Source organism: Erythrolamprus reginae, unplaced genomic scaffold (genome assembly GCF_031021105.1).
Source record: "Erythrolamprus reginae isolate rEryReg1 unplaced genomic scaffold, rEryReg1.hap1 H_1, whole genome shotgun sequence".
Classification (NCBI taxonomy): Eukaryota; Metazoa; Chordata; class Lepidosauria; order Squamata; family Dipsadidae; genus Erythrolamprus; species Erythrolamprus reginae.
Window position 1 is genome coordinate 2,604,261 of NW_027248462.1, and position 21,661 is coordinate 2,625,921.

A 21,661-nucleotide genomic window follows, 5' to 3' on the forward strand; every position below is an offset into this window, starting at 1 on the left:
AACTTGATTTAATCAAACCATAAGCTACATTTTAAAAAATACCAATCCCTCTTCATTTCTGAGATTCTGAATTTTAATAGAAAGCACTAGTTTGACAAAGCTTTGTTCATGCCAAAAACAACTACTAATAATTTTTACCCTCCACCAGTCAATAATATGAAGTATAGAAAAATTAAAAATAGAGAAATCAAAAGGAAAAAATAATGATAATAGGATTATTGGTGGTTTTTTATTGTCTCTTTATTAGTTGTTCCCTGTTATTTAATTCTGGCCTTACAATGATTATGTAACATTTTGGGAGATATATGCAGCCTAGCAATCCAGCACTAGAGGCCAAAATGGAAAAGATCTCTACAGCCACCATGTATTTGCCTTTGGTGCTCAGGTAGGATGGAACAAAGGAGATCCACACACTGCAGAAGATCAGCATACTGAATGTGAGACATTTGGCCTCGTTGAAACTGCTAGGGAGATTCCTAGAGAAAAAAGCTACAGTGAAACTGGCAGCTGCCAGAAAGCCCATGTATCCCAGGACACAGTAGAACATGGTAGGCGAGCCTTCATTGCACTGTAGTATGATTTCCTCTATTTCTGACTGGGTGTCTATGTCAGGAAAAGGAGGAAATGTGAACAGCCAAACCATACAGATACCTATTTGAATCATAGAACCAGAAAGAACAATGGAAAGTGCCAGTCTTCTTCCCACCCATTTCCTCATCTGAGATCCTGGCTTGGTGGCCATGAAAGCTATAACCACAGTGATGGTTTTTGCCAGCACAGAGGATACAGCCACTGAGAAGATGATGCCAAAGCTAATTTGTCGGAGAAGACATATTATATTGCCAGGTGCAACAAGGAATTGCAGTGAGCAAAGGAAGCAGAGGAGGAGAGAGATGAGCAGAATGTAAGTGAGGTTTCGGTTGTTGGCTTTTACAATAGGAGTACTGTGGTGTTTCAAAAATGTTGCTAGTACCACAATTGTGCAGAGAGAAAAGAAACATACCAGAGTGATTAAACAAAGTCCCATTGGTTCTTTATATGACAAGAAAGATGTTTTCTTGGGAATACATGAATCTTGATCCTTATTTGGATATTGATCTTCTGGGCATTTCAGACAGTCATCCATATCTAGAATTTAAGTTTGTATATTATTTAAGTTTGTCCTGTAGTCATGCTATTATTAGTATCATTACATTATTGTTTTTCTAGGCACTGGCTCTGATGTTATCCAGCTGACCTTTTATTTAGCACATAAGGGAATACAAAATAATACAAAAGAACATGAAAAATTTATGCTAAGTGGCAATGTTATATGTTCATGACTTCAAGTTGCTTATTTATTACTTGTGCTTCACAAGTAATGTTGTGAACATTACTTGTGTTTCCTAAAATATATTGTGTTTGTAAACAATATCTTTTAGCATATATAATTGAAAATAATACAAATAATAACAATAATTAATAATAATAATTTATTAGATTTGTATGCTGCCCCTCTCCGAAGACTCGGGGCAGCCCACAACATAGTAGCAATACAATATAAATACAAATCTAATATTAAAAATTTAAAAACTAATTTAAAATACATTACTATAAAAAACTTATCTGCTGCACAATCATACACACTCAGTCTAACTGGACATGACATAGTTAAGATCAAGAGAAAAAAGGAGGGGGGAGATTAATCCCCCACGCTTGTCAGCAGAGGTAAGTTTTCAACATTTTGCGAAAAGCGAGGAGGGTAGGGGCAGTTCGAATCTCCAGGGGGAGTTGATTCCAGAGGGCTGGGGCTGCCACAGAGAAGGCTCTTCCCCTGGGTCCTGCCAGACAGCATTGTTTTGTCGACAGGACCTGGAGAAGGCCAACTCTGTGGTACCTAATCGGCCACTGGGATTTGTGTGGCAGAAGGCGGTCTCGTAGGTACTCTGGTCCGATGCCATGTACGGCTTTATAGATAATTACCAACACTTTAAATTGCAACCGGAAACTGATTGGCAGCAAGTGCAGACTGCAGTGTGTTGATGAGACATGGGTCTATCTGGGAAAGCCCATGATAGCTCTCGCGGCTACATTCAGCATGATCTGAAGTTTCCGAACACTTTTTTGAGGTAGTTCCATGTAGAGAGCATTGCAGTAGTCAAACCTCAAAGTGATGAAGGCATGAGTGACTGTGAGCAGAGACTCCCTGTCCAAATAGGGCCGCAATTGGTGCACCAGGTGAAGCTGGGCAAACGTCCTCCTCACCACATCCGAAAGATGTTATTCTATTGTTAGCTGTGGATCGATGAGGATGCCCACGTTGTGGACCCTCTCTGAAAGGGGACAATAATTCCTCCACCGGGTAATGGATGGACAAATAGAATTATTTTTGGGAGGCAAAACCTACAGCCACTCCATGTTGTCAGGGTTGAGTTTGAGCATGTTAACACCCATCCACCCACCCCCAAAAGCCTCCAGGGATCAGCACATCACTTCCACTACTCTGCTGACTGGACAATGGGTGGAGATGTATAACTGGGTATCATCAGCATACTGCTGATACCTCACCCCATGCCCCTGGATTATCTCACCCAGCAGTTTCGTGTAGATATTAAATAGCAGGGGGGAGAGAACCAATCCCTGAGGTACCCCACAAGAGAGAGACCTACAGGTCAACCTCTGACACCCCCCCCCCCCCACTAACAGAACTAGTGTAAAACAGTGCCTCCCACTCCCAGCCCCTCCAGCCGGCGCAGAAGTATACCATGGTCAATGGTATTAAAAGCTGCTGAGAGGTCAAGAAGCCCAGGACAGAGGATAAACCCCTGTCCCGGGCCCGCCAGAAATCATCCATCAGTGCGACAAAAGCAGCTTCCATGCTGTAGCTGGGCCTGAATCCTGACTGCTGAGGGCCTAGATAATTGGCTTCTTCCAAGGACCGCTGGAGCGACACCATCTTCTCAACAACCTTCCCCATGAAGGAAAGGTTGGAGACTGGATGATAGTTATTAAGAACGTCTGGATCCAGGGAAGGCCTCTTGAGGAGGGTGCCTCCTTGTAGGGTCTGCCTCCTTGTAGGGAGCCAGGAAGGACCCCTCCCTCAGAGAAGCAGCTCTGTGTCACCTCCCTGCTGGCCAAAACTCACAGCTCCAATGGCCTTGTCCACTTCATCAGGTGTCACCAGGTCAAACTCCTCCCAGACAGATGGACAAGGATGGGCCCCAGTCACCTTGACTGACTCATTATGAGCCAACACTGCTATCCAATCAGAGTCAAGGTCCGCCCAGATCTGAGCGACTTTATTAGCGAAAAATGAGTTAAAATCCTTGGCAGTGCTGCTCTGCAACGGCTCCCCAACCCCCCTCTGGTTAAAAAAGAGCAGGTTACCCTGAACAGAGCAGCCAGGCAGGATTCCGCTGATGCTATCAAGGTGGCATCTTGCTGCCTTGAGCGTCACTTTATAAGTCTTAATATGAGCTCTTACAAGTGTTCGATCAGATTCAGACTTACTCTTCCTTCATCGCTTCTCCAGACGTCTCTTCTGGCATTTCAACACCTGGAGCTCCTCGGTAAACCAAGAGCACTCCAGGGTCTAGTGCCACAGAGAGGTCACAATGGCGCTATTCGGTCAAGAGCCTCCATCGCAGCCCTGTTCCAGGTTACAGCAAAAGACCCCGCCGAGCCCTCTGGGTCCATCAGACACCTGGGGAAGAACCATCTAGTTGGTTCCAGCTCCCTGCGGGGGATGATGGGAGCCTTGAAGTCAAGCCGTAGCAGAAAATGGTCTGACCATGACAAAGGCACAGCTTCTAAGCCCCTTAGTGTCAGACCATTACTCAACTGTTCCAAGAGAAATATCATGTCGGGTGCATGTCCCCCCCTCATGAGTCAGACCCTGAACTACTTGACTCACTTGAGTCAGGTCCATGGCTGTAATGGTGGCCATGAACTCCTGTGTTAGCCCAGAGGATTCACTGAGCGACGGTAGATTCAAGTCCCCCAGGACAATAAGTCCTGGGAACTCCACAGCCAGCCTGGCTACCTCCTCGAGCAGAACAGGCAGGGTGCTCGACACGCAGCTGGGAGGCAGGTATGTGAGCAACAAGCCTACCTGAATCCCTAGGTCTAACTTCACAAAGAGGCACTCGCAACCTGCAATCTCAGGAGCAGTGAGTCTGCAAGGCTAATAGTCTCCTTGGCCATAATAGCCACTCCTCCCCCTCCTTCCCTGGAGTCGCAGCTGGTGCTGTACCTAAAACACGGCTGGAAATATTTCAGAGAGGGGAACTCCTCCCTCTGGGCCCAGCCAGGTTTTAGTCACACATACCAGGTCGGCCTCCTCCTCCAGGATCAAGTCCCGGATGAGGAGAGCCTTATTAACTGCCGGCCTGGCATTGAGCAGCAGCAGCTTGAGTCCAGGGTCCAGATTACACTCATCACCAGCACCTCAAATAGAACTATTGGGGCCTGAACAAAGGGTTGCTTTCAAGCAGCGTTCCATCATTCCCCGGGAATGGCGTGCCCCATGGTTCCCGCCATATCTGCCTCTCCCCAACAGCACCAGGATATTCTGGCTCTCTACCACCCCAGAGATAGTCTCCCTCAGCCCTCCCATATCCATACCACCAGGCAAGCTGACCTCATCATTTGTAGTAATGTATTCACTCATAACATACATGTCACCCTCCAGTTCCAGTCACCTATATCATACATATCACCCCTCCAGTTCCAATCATTCCTCCTTTAAAAAATACCTCACTAAATATAATAAATAGCAATAGCAAGGATATAGATAAAAGTTAGTAAATACAAATACAGTGATCCCTCGATAATCGCGAGGGTTCCGTTCCAGGACCCCTCGCGATAATCGATTTTTCGCGATGTAGGGTTCCGGAAGTAAAAACACCATCTGCGCATGCGCGATCTTTTTTTTTTTTTAATGGCCGTGCATGCGCAGATGGTGGAGGTGGGGAGCGACGAAAGTGCGGAAGCCGACAGATTGCTTTGGATGTCGGCTGCCCCCGCCCCCCAGCACCCGCTCGCCCGCCGTTCGTCACTCGCCCACCCTTCGCCCGGCCACCTGCCGTTCGCTTGCTGCTCGCCCGGCCACCCGGGTTCGGGGGGTGCTGGCAAGCCCCCCAGGCCGGCTGTGACCTTTTAAAACAGCTGCGCCGCTTCCCAGCTGAGTCCTGAAGCCAAACGCCAAAGGCAAACTTCCGCGTTTGGCTTCAGGAGTCAGCTGGGAAGCGGCGCGGCTGTTTTAAAAGGTCGCAGCCGGCCTGGGGGGCTTGCCAGCACCCCCCCGAACCTGGGTTGGGGGTTCGGGGGGTGCTGGCAAGCCCCCCAAGCCGGCTGCGACCTTTTAAAACAGCCGCGCCGCTTCCCAGCTGACTCCTGAAGCCAAACGTGGAAGTGGGGTTTTTTTAATTAATATTTTTTGAAAAATCGCGATATAGCGTTTCGCGAAGATCGAGATCGCGAAACTCGAGGGATCACTGTACTGTATATGTAATAAAATTGTCTCTGTATCAGATAATATCTAATATTCTTATATTTTTGGACTTCTGTTTGATAAAAGAAAAATTAATTATATCATCTATAAATACATAAATATAAATATTGAAAATTGTGCCTACATCATAAGTAAAGTTATAGTTTTATTTATCAACTGCTTCAGTTAATGACTAAGTGTTCACTACCTGTATTCTTTTTTAAAAATCACCTTTGTTAATTTTTAATAGGAGATGGGAGATATACAAAAGTTTTAAATAAATTGAAAAATAAGTCACTGAGTGCTAAAATGATATAGATAGTCCTTGGCTTATTATCATTCAATTAACAAGAGTTTGAATTAATTACAGATTCTAAAACTATCAGCTATGGTGATTGGCAATAAGCTCATATTTATGACGTTGCAGCATCCTATGGTTACATAATCTTGATTTGCACATTTTGCTGGTAAACATATTCGGTTAAAATTGAGTCACACTTAACGATTAAATGATTTAAATTACAATCATAAAAAGGATAAATCAGATCCAATCGTGTGATGAATTGATTTATGATTGCAATGACTTGCAATGTAAATTCTGATCCATTTGTCATTGTATGTTGAGACCTACATCTTTGTGCAGGGATAACAAGGCTATAGGTTTAAAATTCAACTAAATTATCTTGTTAACTTAATTGACAATATCTTTTACCTTTCTGGCTTGACATTTTCTCTTTGGGACATGGAAGGCAATCATAGCAGCAAAAAGGTTTTGTCTCTTGCTTTCTCTTGAAATATCCAGGGATGCAGCTCTCAGTACAGACTGAAACAGGTAAAGTCTACTCAATAAATGTAAGAAGGAAAAGGCTAACATAAAGAATGTATTTTGGAGGAAAAAATGTAAAATCATAGTTGAGCAATAGTATGCAAACAAAGAATGCTTATGGTAAGCATCTAGCCTTTTTTCATCAACTGCATCAAGATTGTATTCCTTTTTCAGTTCTACCAATTATATACATAATTAACTAATACTAAAATTATTTACAATATATATATTATATTAACTTTAATATAAACTTAATTATTTTTCATGAATGGGAACAACTCTTGATATCATTAAAGTCCCAAATAATTTTAGAAATGTTTAATGGGTATATGTGGTACATTGCTCAACAGTATATGTATGGGTATATGTGGTACATTGCTCAACAGTAGTAACTGTTCTTGTTTAGATTAGATTTATTGGATTTATATGCCGCCCCTCTCCGAAAACTCGGGGCGGCATATAAATCCAATAAATCTAATTACCCAATTACCAAGTGAAGTTGCTGTATTAATTTTCATCTATTCATGTATGCATGCATGCATTCATTCATTCATGGAGGGAAGAAAGGAGGAAGGAAGGAGGGAGGGAGGAAAGGAAAAATAAGAAAAAAGGAAAATAGAGGGAGGAAGGAAGGAAAAGAGAGAGAGGAAAGAAGGGAGGGGGGAGGGAGAGGGAGGGAGGGAGGGAGGAGAAAAGAAATGAAAAAAGCAGGACAGAAGAGAGAAGGGAACAGAAAGAAGAAAGGAAAAGTTGGCTGCTAGTAGAAGTTGCATTTTGTTCCATGCAATGAATTGTCCATTTAAAAATATTCCTTGGTGGAATGGGCCAGGACAAGGAGATAGAGATGGAGGGCCAGAGAGCAATTAGCATTGGAAAATAACCAGCAGATGTCCAGTAGAGGAGGAAAAGCTACTGTGGAATGGATGAGATGTGGGACTGCGAGAGCAGTGGGTGCAACTAAGGGTCAGTGCCTAATAGTCTAGATCCATTGCTTTATACTTATGTCAGGACTAGCTATTGTATGAAACTGTCATTCATTCATTAAAATAATATTTGGTGTAATTAATATATCTTCCTAGTATTTTTAAACTTGACAGGAACATATGCTTTAAAAATCTATATCAATTTAGATAATTGGTTAGATATTCCTGCTTTTCAGACATTTTGAATTCTTACCCCCTCCTGAAAATTTCCACACCAACCATATTAGCCTTTCATAAACCCTAAAAATCTGGTTATGTTCTCGAGTCAAGGGTACTGAATATTTCAAGGGCCTCATTTCCTGGCTATATTGATAATCTCCTATGCACTTTAATTTGGAGGATTTTAGTGTTCTTGGTACTATTGTTTTTATTTTAAAAAAGTTTTAGTATTTTCAACTGTTTTATGTTTTTTCAATTGTAATCCACCCAGAGTCATTCACTGAAATGAGTGACCATAGAGATTGAATGATTGGTTGATTGATTAATTGAACGAATGAATGAATGAATGCATAGTATCATAATATTTGATATTATTTCTGTGTTAAATGATATTGAGTCATTCATCCTAGCCATTTAGACAAAATCATGGACTCTCAGAACTTACTTGATTGAAAGTGCTTGGCCAGTCGATGGTTTCCTCATGAACAGTGAACATTTTGTCTTTAGCAGCCCAGGGATCCAGCTTCCCAACTTTTACTCGATGAAAGGACTGGTTTGGGAATGTGACCCAGTTTTCCATATCCAGTCCTGTAATCAGTTCTCTATTCTTATCAAAGGAAATTTCATCTCCAACACTGTTGTTAAATGCAACTCTTTTCAAGAAGAAATGTAGCTGAATGGGGGCATAAATGGACCCAGTAACAGAAGATTAGGGTGTGTTATTGAGTAGCACATCAGGGTTAAACTCTACAGTTTTAAAAAGTAAAAAAAAAATCACCCAAGAAAATCATGTCTATTTTAATAGACAAAAATATAACTTATTGGGGAAATGTTTTATTTAACATATAAATATAATTATGTTTGCATTATGATCTACATAGATTTCTGCAGTCTTTGGTTCTGTGGTAGACAAACGTCTGTTAAAACTACGTTCTTATGGCATTTCTGGATTCTTGCACAAGTCGGTAGCTGCATTCCTATCAAACAGGCAACAAGTAGTTAAATTGGAAAATTGGAAATTCTATATCAAACCCAGCATCAGTTAATAGCATTCTAGAACCGGCACACCTTTCTTTATATAAATGAACTTTGTGATCATATAGTAAGCAGTGGTGTCCTCTTTGCTGAATGACAATTCTACTACCCCATAAAATGATCTAAATTATGTTATAAAACAGTGATGGAGAATCTTTTTCAGACCGAGTGCCCAAACCGCAACCCAACACCCATGTATAAATCCAGATTACAATATGATAAGAAGAAATATGGAATACAGAGTCAAAATTCAACATTGGATAAAATTCTTTTGGGCCAAGGAAAAATAGCAATCACAAACATATATAAATTATTAATAGAACACAAAATGGTAGAGAAAATAGTCAAAAGGAATATGATTGGCTGGGCAAGAACATTGGCCACAATATACTTTTAGACTAGTGGGGGAAAATTGGCAAATAAATTATAAAATAACTAAAGCCACTATATATACAAAGAAAATATAATTAAATTTTTAAATAAATTATATTTACCACCAGCTAGATTAGCAAAAATGTATGTAAACCTTAAACCAAATTACTGGAACATACTTCCACATGTGGTGGACATGTCCTCAAATGTAAAAAAAATGGCATAAAATACAAAATTGGATAAAAGAAATAACACAAATAAAATTAGAAAGGAAACCAGAAATATTTCTACTTGGCATCATCGATAAACCATTGGTAATATATACCATATAATAGATCTAAATCAAGCTGTCAAAGAGACAGCAAGGGAGGGGTGGACTATGTAGAGTTTTGTCTTCATTTTGTCTATGTATATACTTGAAATAAAAATTATTTTTAAAAAAATCAAGAGTCATTTGATTGGGTTACATAGTGTTGTCTTATTTGACTAAATTGCCTTTTTTGTGAACAGCTTCTGGATCCCATGTACAATCCGCTTGTGACAAATGCTTAAATGATTCTGAAAACTGAACACTCTGTTTATTTTTGTTTTTCTATATTTATATTAATTTTTCCTTTTTACTATTCTTATAAATATCTCCAGTTGGCAGAAATATGCTTTCTTGTTTCCTGCATTCAAATATATTCCAATTAAATTCATTTAGGCTTTTTTATCATAGTCTTATAAAAAGGTATTTTTTAAAAAAGTACGATTCTTTTCTCCCTTACATTGTAACACAGCAGTAGTGATCTGAATTTCATAAATAAAAATCAAATCATACACCACCCAGACAATAATTCCAATTGTCCTATCATTTGCAGTGCCTGATGTTATTGGGTCCATTTTATTTTTGGTAAAAGGAAGGACCAATTCCATAAGAAAGGGAAAGAGGTCAAGAAAACCTGTTAAAAATATCAGACATTACTAACTTTCCATCTATTGATCATTTTTCTAGAGGCTGGAGAATCAGTGCTATTCCAATTCCAATTCCAACAGATTTGATTATGCACTAAATTACCTGCCATGGCTGTGCACATTGAAGATTGAATTTTCTACCACTTAGCTTTTCCCTGTGCTGTTGGCTCAGGTTCATCATATGCAAAGCATGTGCCACAGCATATACTGCATTGTATATACCATAACTATGACTGGTCATCTTCATTTCAAAAAAAGGCCCAGGAAGGCTCTCCAGTTTCTCCTTTCCTGTACACAATTCGTCCATTTCCTTATTCTCAGATGGATTTGGAAATACACAACCAAATGCTTGCTCCCACACATTTTTGACAAAACCATCCTCTTTGGCTGAGAAATGGTTTCTTGTTTGGAGAAAATGTTGGAAACCTAAAACTTCATCTGAGTAAGCTGCAAAGGTAAGAGCACCATGTAGGTCTTGGATATCCCAGCTTTTCTGATAAAAAAATGAGGCAAGACCCACTTTTGAAGCCACAATCCACACTTTTCCTTTTGGCTTTATAGAAACTATTTCCATTTCAGGTAGACGTAACAACCATCTTAAATTTAAAAGATAATTATCATTGACTATCACGGCATTGGCTTTGCTGTTAACAATCGTGTGAAAGCTTTTGACAAGCCATTTCAAATTATCAAAAATAGTGTTGAAGTAAATTGGTCTTAATTGTTCCAAGAATGCAATGCAAATGCCATGAAGAGGAAACTCTGAAATAATTAGATGCTCAAATTTTTTTCTATGTCCTTTGACAAGTATCCCAACCCAAATCCATCTGAAGTGCAAAAGTAGTCGAATAATCCCCCTGTAATGAAGTTCTTCATCTGGAATCATGCGGTAGTAGATAGGGCTTTCATTTGAAGAAGAACCAATTGGAAACTGTCCAAATAAAAGTTAGGTGAATTAAAAAAAAACTAGACAAAATAAATGATCAACAAAATAAAACTTTAAATTTAAGCTCTGAAATATGTCAAGTTTCTTTGCACATGGTACTAATGATAATATGGCTTTATTAAACGATCTTTGTGTTCCCTTCTAAATCTACAATATTGATTATCTCATTGAATGTCCTCTGAATGGGCTTCCATAAAATTTATTTCTGAATCCCTGCTTTGGGTGATTATTTATATACTGCTCAAAAAAAAAATAAAGGGAATAAACAACACAATATAACTCCAAGTAAATCAAACTTCTGTGAACTCAAACTGTCCACTTAGGAAGCAACACTGATTGGCAATCAATTTTATATTGTCAGCACATTCAACTTTGTACAGAACAAAGTATTCAATAAGAATATTTCACTCATTCAGATCTAGGAGGTGTTCTTTGAGGGTTCCCTTTATTTTTTTTAGCAGTGTATCTGAATTGATTTTCTATCTATCTATCTATCTATCTATCTATCTATCTATCTATCTATCTATCTATCTATCTATCTATCTATTAGATTTGTATGCCGCCCCTCTCCATAGAATGATTTCCTTTTTGAGAACCATTCTATTACCTTGCATGAGATTGAAATGATTCTAGATAGCATATTTCCTGGGTAAATACACAAGTGCTAATCTTCTTTAGAAGTGTATATGTGTACATTGAAGTACATATTAAGAAATTGCCTCTCTTAATTACTTTATTCTAAGTCTTGAATATATTTTCCAATGATCAGAAACAACCAATTGTATCTGAAAATACAAAGCAAAGCATGTATATATGATTATTAATGTTGTATCTTACCTGTGGGATCTTGTAAGTACTTAAAATATATTCCATTTCTTTTGAAATTGCAGGATCAAGGTCCCCAACAACTGATATGAGTTTGTTCAAGATGTCACATTTGTAATTGGGGGAAAAATTTATCTGATTTGAGAAAAGTTCCATTGTAGCATAATATGTCCGGGCCCCAGCATAATTGTCATAGATTCTGAAGCCCAAAGTGATATTAGGTAAGATGTGGATGACTTCATTGATGTTCTTCACAGCAAATATCATGCTCAAGATATGCTGATAGTATTTAGTTAGGACTCTGAAAAAAAGAATTAAATGGTATATCAAATAAATTCCTGCCTCTAAAAAAGACAGTAAACCCTGAAAAAAGTCTCATAAACCCTCAACCAATTAATAGATTAAGTGCGATCAAAATAGCAATTTAGACAATAATAGTAACTGCTTCATGTTAAGCAATATCTGCATAGATATTGTGAAATTAATTTTAAAGGCAATAATCACAGGAAATTTATTTCCTCTTTATTCTTTTTAAGCTATTCTAACTTTCTAATGGTGAGAGCAATCAACCAGTGAACAGCTTGCGAGAGCCCCAACACTTGCGGCCTTCAAGGAGATATTGGACTGCCATCTGTCTCAAATGGTATAAGAGCTCCTGCATTAGCAGGGATTTGGACTAGATGACCTTCAAGGTCCCTTCCAACTCAAATGAATGAATGAATGAATGAATGAAGGAAGGAAGGAAGGAAGGAAGGAAAACAAACAAACAAACAAACAAACAAACAAACAAACAAACAAACAAATAAATATTTTTTTTTAAAGAAACCCTATATTAAGCTGACCAGAATTGTTACTAAGAAAATAACATTGCACATTTGGTACTTGAAATTGGATAAATCAATTTTCTCTTACTAAACATGGTTTAATTTTAATTTAAATTACAAGAATGTTTTTTTAAAAAAAATTGTCTGGCTTCTGCAAGATATTTGTAGAAAACTGTATTTTGTTGGAACACAAGCAACAATGCTTCCATAGCACCTCAAATACTTCTTAAAGAAAGCATATTGTATATATTTCCTATTGCATTCCAAGGCAACTCAATCTCTATGTATACTAGGAAAACTACCACAACTGGATCATCATTCACAGAATTTTTCTTTCAGATTTCTATAAAAATTGGTGCTACTGTTGTATTTATGAAATTATGTTAAAAGAAACAGGTAAGAGGAAAAAATGGGAGGAAAATTAAGAGAACTAAGAAATTAAGAAAAGTTAAAGTAGAAATTTTATCAATAACAGAAGTTTGAGAGTACATGCTTCTGCTATCTGCTTTTTCACCTCTGCCCCTTTCAAACAAACAAACAAACAAACCCCAAATAAAAAAAAACACTTTTAGGTTATAAAAAATTATTCCTGGGAGAAAGCTGTCTCATTTACTGAGATAAAACATGTTGTATATCTTGGTGAGCATCATTATTCCTCTGGTTCAACGAATTTCACAGCTTCTGCAGTTACTTTTAGAGGCTGATGCTATAATTCCTATCCTAAAGGAGACAAATGGGAGAAGGAGTGGTATTCCTGTTTTGTCAAAAAACAAAATCTGGTATTGAAAGATTAATTTGATTTTTTTTTTAAAAAAATGATTTTAGGTATATACAGTAGTTTCAATATATTGACTTTTACAAAGGATCTAATTGGGAATTATCATATTTAAACTTTAATTAGTAGATGGTTAAGATACATAGATGTACTAAATAAATTTACTAGATTGATATAGACTACAGGAAGAAAATAATGACTTACAGAGATTCACCAACAGCAGAATGATGGGGATCATCCTCAAAGTTTCCTAAATCTCTAGTTATTAAGTTAAAAGATGTAATGCCACCAATAATTAGATCACCTGGTTGGAAATACTTGTGTTCAATCGGGATAGGATCTTTATTGTTACATTTTATTGGTTGAGTTTTGCAATCCATATGTGGCAGCAATAGTAAGAAACAGATCAAAATTCTCATAAGGAACACTAATCCAAGATTAAGAAAGTTTCCATCATTCCACATAATGCTTCAGAGTTCAAAGATTGGACTTCCTTGAACCAAACCTTTATTTCTCAAATTACTTCCATTCTGTTCTGACTCTTAGAATGAAAATGACTTTGAGAGTGCATTAAATTATTTTACCTGTCCCTAAATATCCTAAATATGTTATTGTCCAACACATATTACTCATTCTTCCAAGAATAATAATTTGGCAATTGAGACTTTAGGAACAGCAGAGTTAATAGTACTCTCTTGCTAATTATAAGGGGCAGTAACAAATGGCATCCTTTAAATTTCAATTTCCACCCAATTAATGAAATAGTAAGGGCAGAATGAGACAATGATCACTGTTCTGTGTAAGTACAGTATTTTAGATTTTTAAAAATTAATTAATTTGTTTATTTGTTTGTTTGACTGATATGCCGCCTTTCTACAAAGACTCGGGGTGGCTCACAATCATATAATTATGAGAAGTTAGACATGGCAAAGATGTAAAAATCCATTCTGTATTCCAAAGCCAGGTTCTTTAGCAAAAGAGAAAGAGAGAGAAAGAATGAAGGCATAAACATAGCAACTCTTTCCAACCATGTGTATTTTGTCTTCATAGCTGAGCTGAGATTGTAGAAAAAAGTTTTCATTGACTTAATGAGGTTTACCAAAAAATGAAAATTCAAACTGTTGTTAATACATTTTAAAGCAGTAAAGATAAATTGAGATATCCAAGAATCTTTGAGTTAAAAGGTACTTTCTTTTAAATTATGGAAACATGTTTGTATGTTCCTTATCACCATAAGACTATGATTTAATAAAAATAATGGCTCAGATCTGGACCTAGTGGTGTCACTTAAGTACAATATCTGTTTTTAAGTTGCTGTAGAGAATGAGTCAGAAGTGTCTCAGGGCAGCTTGTATATAAATTTCCAGCACTTCAGCACATTCAAATAAAACAAACAGATTGAAATAACATTAATTATAATGAACATTAAAATTATCTAGAAAAATTAAGTATTATTGAAAAGTGAGAAAAGTGTATCTTTTGAAGGTCAAATCAAAATTCTGTTATTTTGTTTTATAAACTAGGGAAAATAACTAAGAAGACATGTTGATCCTAAATCACCATAAGATGAATGGGTTGCACCAAAAATGGCTCCTATCTGACAATTTTCAAGATCACTGCTTTAAAAAATATTAAATATATTGACCGGGAATAATCTCTGTTGAGATACATTTATTTATTATTTATTTTATTTATTTATTGGATTTCTAGGCCACCCTTCTTCAGTGGACTCAGGGTGGCTTACACAATAAAATCAATACAAAAGTATGAATTGTAAAAAAAGCAATATAAAATCTAATCTAAAAACCACAAACAATTAAAACCATTCATCTAAAATCCAATCACAACCATTGACTTATACTGTCAGCCAGAGCAGGATGGCAATGCTCAATGGCCCCAGCCTGCTGCCCACCCTGAATTAAGTTCGTAAGTAGAGGTACCACCGTACATCCTGATTGAGCAGAATAAACTTAATTAGTACTGCTCACATGAATCAAAGTATCATATGCATAACAACCTCTCTCTGGCAGTTACTGATACCATGAGGCTTTGTGTGGAAATTGAATATTGGAGATGGTTGATAGAAGAGTCTGCCCCTGATTTTGCTTTTTTTTTTTTGTCCCTTGACTTTGTGTTTAACATTTTAATATATTTTATATTTGTGATTTTGATTGGAAGTCATTGAGAAAAGTGTTACTTTTCAGAGTGTTATAGGCTACATATTAATGTAATAAATAAAAAAACTTAACGTACACAAGAATTATAAAATCAGAAGGGGACCCAATAAATAACCACAAACTCTATCTCCTACTAGGAGAGTCCAGAGCAGTCTATGCAGTCAATGCTTAAAAAAAATATAATTATTAAAAATACAATAATAAAAAACACAATAGACACAAGCCCAAGGTAAAGTACCCCAAACTCAATTATTTGTATCCATTTCATGTATTCATGAACATGTTTATACCTATATTTTTACCTAATACATGTTTGACAAATAAATAAAATAAATACATAAAATAAATAAAATAGTACAGGGATTTAGTTTTTCAGAGTTTTTTAATGTTTTATTTTTGTTTTTAGTACATATAGAAATACAGTACATCTATTTACAGATCATTGCCCGTTTTTAGTATACATTCATAATAACTTTTAGTTTTGTAGCACATGAGTAAAAGAATAATGAGAAAACAGGGAGTTTACATCAATCCCAATAAATATGTATTAGTGATAAAAAAGAAAGCGGAAAAGAGAAAATAAAAGAAATTTTTAACATATACACATCTGTTGTGATAAATCAATGTGTGGGGAAAGCAGTGGTAGCTGCAGCAACTTCTGAATTCTTGCTGATTTCCTCATTGAGTTTACATGTGAGGACCTGTCATGAAATATCAGAAATCTCTCTCTTCCCACCCTCCCTCCTTTTCCCCCTCCCCTTTCCCTTTAAGCAGACAGGTAAGTCACTATTGTTGGGAGGGGAGCATGGGAAGGAAGAGGAAGCAGGTAGCAGGCAAAGGACCTCTCGCATGCCTAGGTTTCTCTCGCTGGCACAGTGTATAGGAGGCAGCCTCATGCCGGGTGATTGGGAGGTGTGTGAATCCCTCTTCTTTTTAAGTCTTAAAGTTTTGGATTTTTTTGATTCCCCTCACCTCACCTTCTTCCTTCAGCAGCAACTGTCCTCCTCCTCTTCTTCTTCCTCCTCCTCCCACCCTACTTCCAATCTTTTATTTCTTTCCTAATGGGTTTGCACACGTTATTTGCTTTTACATTGATTCCTATGGGAAAAATTGCTTCTACTTACAAACTTTTCTACTTAAGAACTTGGTCACAGAATGAATTAAGTTCTTGAGTAGAGTTGAAATGTTGAAACATTAGTTGAAACTAATGAAATGTTTTTAAAAAATGCAGAAACCTTAGTATTTTTCTCATAATAATAGAGAAAAATTAATATGAGAAGATTACAAAATTTTAAAGTTTCTAATTAACATTAATTAATAATGTTTGAAACTTAATAATAGTCACATCAAATTCTGAGGTGGATTTGTTTTTATTTTATGATTTATTAAATACCTTTTTATATACCGTATATACTCGAGTATAAGCCGAGTTTTTCAGCCCAAAAAATGGGCTGAAAAACACAACCTCGGCTTATACTCGAGTCATTGACAAAGTCACCACACGAGGGCGCCATTGCTTGAGCCAGAGCGAGGAGGCACCAGCTTTTGTCCCCTCTCGCACGCCGTAGTTCCTCTCCCTGGCTCAAGCAAATGAGGCAGCCATTTGCTCCAACCGAGAGGGGGGGAAAGCAATGGTGAGTAACTATTCCTTGCTCTCTCTGCATTGCCCTTAGTCGGATTAAAAAGGCCCCCTGCTGTCAGATTCTCCTCCCCCTCCTTTGAAAGGATTTAAACTGTTTAAAAAATGGTATTTTGTGGTAGTTGCTGTCCTTGCTTGGATAGGATCTAATAATGTGTTATGAGGCAGAGCTAGACAGGAATTCTTTTTCTATCTGTCTATCTTTCTATCTATCTATTTTTCTATCTATCTATTTTTCTATCTATCTATCTATCTATCTGTATCTATTTCTATCTATCTATCTATCTATTTTTCTATCTGTCTGTCTGTCTATCTATCTTTCTATCTATATCTATCTATCTATCTGTATCTATATCTATCTATCTATCTATCTATCTATCTATTTTTCTATCTGTCTGTCTGTCTATCTATCTTTCTATCTATATCTATCTGTCTATCTATCTATCTATCTATCTATCTATCTATCTATCATCTATCATCTATCTATCTATCTGTATCTATTTCTATCTATCTATTTTTCTATCTTTCTATCTATCTATTTTTCTATCTATCTATTTTTCTTTCTTTCTATCTATCATCTATCTATCTATCTATCTATCTATCTATCTATCTATCATCTATCTATTTGGTTTTCTATGCTGATAACCTCACAGCAGCTAATGCTGAAGCTCTTCTTTGGATACACTTATTTATTTGTTTGTTTGTTTATTTATTTATTTAATTGGATTTGCATGCAATCCCTCTCCAAGGACTCAGGGTGGCTCACAGCATATATAAAAACAGAACAATAATGTAAATCCAATTAATGATGAGAAGGAATCCAGTTTTGAAGGATTTTAACTCTTAGGTTTTAGCTTTGTTCCTGATCGAGCTACTTTTTTTACTTTTTAATTTATTGTTAATATTGTTAATTTGTTTACCCTCTTTTAAATTTACAGAGCTAGTTTACTGGTTTTCTTTAAAATAAATATTCTAAAACATGTCTCAATTAATGTAATTTTATTGTTTTCCATTTTTATAAGTTACCAGTAGCCACTGCATTTTCTAACCTCGGCTTATACTCGGGTCAATACGTTTTCCCAGTTTTTGTGGCAAAAATTGGTGCCTCGGCTTATACTCGGGTCGGCTTATACTCGAGCATATACGGTACATATTATGTATATGAAAGTCAATTATATCTTAAGGTTTTGCAATCTCCTATATCTGAAAAGACAATTCAATCCATCTTACCTGTGGAACTTTATAAGAGTCTAAAATATCTACCATATCAAAAGTGATTGCAGGATCAATAGTTCCGATAACTGATATGAGTTTGTTCACTTGTAATTGGGAATGAATTGATTCTGACTAGAAAAAAATTCCAATGTAGCATGATACCATGTTTCCCCGATAGTAAGACCCCCACGATTGTAAGACGTATGGGGGGTTTCAGGGGGGTCGGCTAATATAAGCCGTACCCCGAAAGTAAGACATATGTCTTACTTTCGGGGAAACACGGGGGTATTGCCGGGGGGGAGCCCGATGACGTCAGGAAGACCCAGGGAAGGTTTCTTCGGCCGCCCAGCAGCTGCTCTGCTCGGCAGCGTGGCAGCAGCCCTGGCGGCGGTTCCCTCGGCAGCGCGGTGGCAGGGAGAGGCTTGCGGCCGCCGAGCAGGTGGGAGAGCTCGGCGGCAAGGCACAAAGGATTTCCCTCAGTGCGGGTCGGTTGCTGGGACGAGCGCCTTCGCTGCAAGCCACTGCCCGCTCGGCTCGCTTCGGACCAGCGCCGTGCTTCGCCTCGCCGCGGCACCACTGCCTCTTCCCCGGCTTGGCAAAGCGAAGGATGGCGCTGGTCCGAAGTGAGCCGAGCAGGCGGCCGGAGCTGCGCCCTTCTTTGCCCGCCTCCTTTCCGGCAGGCAGGTGGGGCTGCCCAATTGCGCAGAGCGGCTGCTCCCCTCCAGACGCATGTCGGGGAAGCGGGTCGGTTGCTGGGACGAGCGCCTTCGCTGCAAGCCGCCGCCTGCTCGGCTTGCTTCGGACCAGCGCCATCCTTCGCTTTGCCAAGCCAGGGAAGAGGCGGTGGCGCCGCGGTGAGGCGAAGGACGGCGCTGGTCCGAAGCGAGCCGAGCGGAGGGGAGTGCCGTCCTTTGCCTCACCGCCACCGCCTCTTCCCCGGCTTGGCAAAGCGAAGGACGGCGCTGGTCCGAAACGCCACAACCCCTTCAGCGGAAGATGGAGAATTCTCGCTCGCAGGAAAAACAATCCAGGCTCGCCAACCCGGAAATGCGAGGCGAAGGACGGCGCTGGTCCGAAGTTGTAGAACTTCCGTTTTTCCGAGTGACCCCGCATTTCCGGGTTGGCGAGCCAGCTGGCACCAGGCTGCGTAAGGGAGATTCTCCTGGGCGCGCAGCTCCCTCGCCAGCGCCGCGAACTGCTCCGCCGCTTCGGCCATGGCCGCCGCTTCACCCGCCTCCTTTCCGGCAGCTCCCCGCACGCCCATCCCCTTCGCCTTGCCGCGGCGCCACCGCCTCTTCCCCTGCCGAGGCTCGGCTGCAAGCAGCCAGCGAGGCAGGGGAAGAGGCGGTGGCACCGCGGCGAGGCGAAGGGCGCACAGGGAGCTGCCAGAAAGGAGGTGGGTGAAGAAGGGCGCAGCTCCGGCCGCTCGCCTCGCCCACCCACCTGGCGTCTCCGAAGCTTACCGGTCTCTGGTGGGTGCCTTTTGGCAGGAGAAGCCTTCGCCGGGCTGCTTCGCTGCTTGTTCCCCGACGACGGACAACGTCCGGCCAGCTTAGCCGGGACGGGCAACATGGCATCCTCTTGAGACGCCGGCGGGAGCAGCGGGAGCAGCAGGAACAGCAACATTTGGATCAGACGGAGGCGGCGGTGACGTATGGAGGGGGGCGGCGGGGAACAAGCAGCGAAGCAGCCCGGCGAAGGCTTCTCCTGCCGAAAGGTGCCCGCCAGAGACTGGTAAGCTTCGGAGACGCCGGGTGGGTGGACACATGTCAAGGCCGACGTGTGCACCGGACGCGGCTGCCACGTCATGGCGGGGCCCAGACAGGGCGGGCAGGCGGGGATACGGATGTGTCTCCATGTGTTTGTGGGGGGGGAGGGTGCTTCGGGCTCTTTGTCCCCCCCAGTGGGTAAAAATGAAGACCCAGATTTTTCAAGAAGATTTTTTTAAATACTACTTTTTACCGGACATGGGTGTTGCAGGTTCGGGTAGGTGGGTTGGCCGGGTGGGTCTTATTTTTTCCAACATAAGACATACCCCGAAAGTAAGACGTAGGGGGGCTTTGGGGGGTAAAAAGAAAGTAAGACGTTGTCTTACTTTCGGGGAAACACGGTATGTCTGTGTCTCAGCATAGCTATCATAGATTATGAAGCCCAAAGTGATATTAGGTAAGAGCTGGAGGCCTTCGTTAATCTTCTTAACAGTAAAAATCATTGTCAATATATGTTAATAATGCTTAGTTAGAACTCTAACAAAATAAATTAGAATCAAAGTTGCATAAAATGAAATTTTCTGTCTCAAAACCAATAGAATTGTCTTTCTCAGACCAGTAAAAATAAAATCTTACAAAAATCTTACAAACTAATAATCAATCTTTCATGTTAAGATATTAATAATTAAACTCCATCAAAATCATTGTTTACGAGCTAAGATTGTTTAACGTTAGTTGATTTATTTTATATTATTTGATATTGTGGAATTATTTTTGAAGGGGAAAAGGCAAAAATAGCATAGAATTAGAATTTAGTCTTCTTTCAACAAGAACATGGCTTCATATATCTTTTTGAAGGACAAGGAACATTGACTTTTAAAACATCACAAATGTTTTGCATAATTCAGAAATGTATAAATTGTAGCTCAGACCAAGTGCTCCCAGTTATCTGATGTTAAAGCTACTCCCCCATCCCCACCCTAGTGAATTAGCTATTGAGGCTGCCAGGACTGCAGTGTGCCTAGCATTTGTTTAGATTTCCTGACATTGTATTTAATAAACGTAGCTTTTTCTATCACATTAAGAAACAATTTAAAACGGAGTATTAGAAATTATGTTAAAATGTAATCAAAATTTAGAGAGTATTTATTTCCTTAAAATTTTATTAGTGGTAGTGATGCGGCATTTATAACCTTAATGAGCTTAATTTTAAGAACCTGCTGCAATGAAGAAATTGGAAAGATCTAGGAAAGGCAAAATGAATTTCATCAATAAAAGAATACTGACAACATATTGTCCTCCTGTCTGCCCCTCCCCAAACAAAAAAACATTTCAGTTCATAACAATATAATTCCTGGAAGACAATTGATTTACTTTCTATCATTTTTATCATTTATCTCATTTTATGAGATAAAATATTTATTTATTTGTTGTTTGTTCATTTCCACCTATCTCACCAAGAGGCAATGCTTGCAAACAAGTAAAACAACTAAATAGAAAGTTAAATATTAAAATAATAAATATTAACTTTAAAATGTACTGATGCTGCAATTCTCATCCTAAAGAGACTAGAGAGTGGGGAGGAATGAAGTTGCCATGAGGTTGACTAATTTTTTTTTTAAGGAAGGTAGGTTCTAACTGGGTTGCCTTTAGAAAACATAAAAACATAATATATAAGCTAAAAATATAATTTTTTTCTGGAAGAATATTTAAATCACTCTAGATAATTATGATTCATAGTATAAGTATTAA

General features: G+C 39.0%; 1 protein-coding gene across 1 annotated transcript; it reads right to left on the reverse strand.

The window, feature by feature from the left end:
• Nucleotides 1-229: 229 nt before the first annotated feature.
• On the reverse strand, nt 230-20,009 carry LOC139155308 (vomeronasal type-2 receptor 26-like). The gene is made up of 7 exons (XM_070730429.1): nt 19,664-20,009; nt 13,374-13,596; nt 11,583-11,871; nt 9,903-10,730; nt 7,884-8,129; nt 6,183-6,309; nt 230-1,128 (listed from the first exon to the last, which is right to left on the reverse strand). Exons 1-7 carry the CDS (start codon nt 20,007-20,009, stop codon nt 230-232), a joined length of 2,958 nt encoding a protein of 985 aa, XP_070586530.1.
• Nucleotides 20,010-21,661: the final 1,652 nt, after the last annotated feature.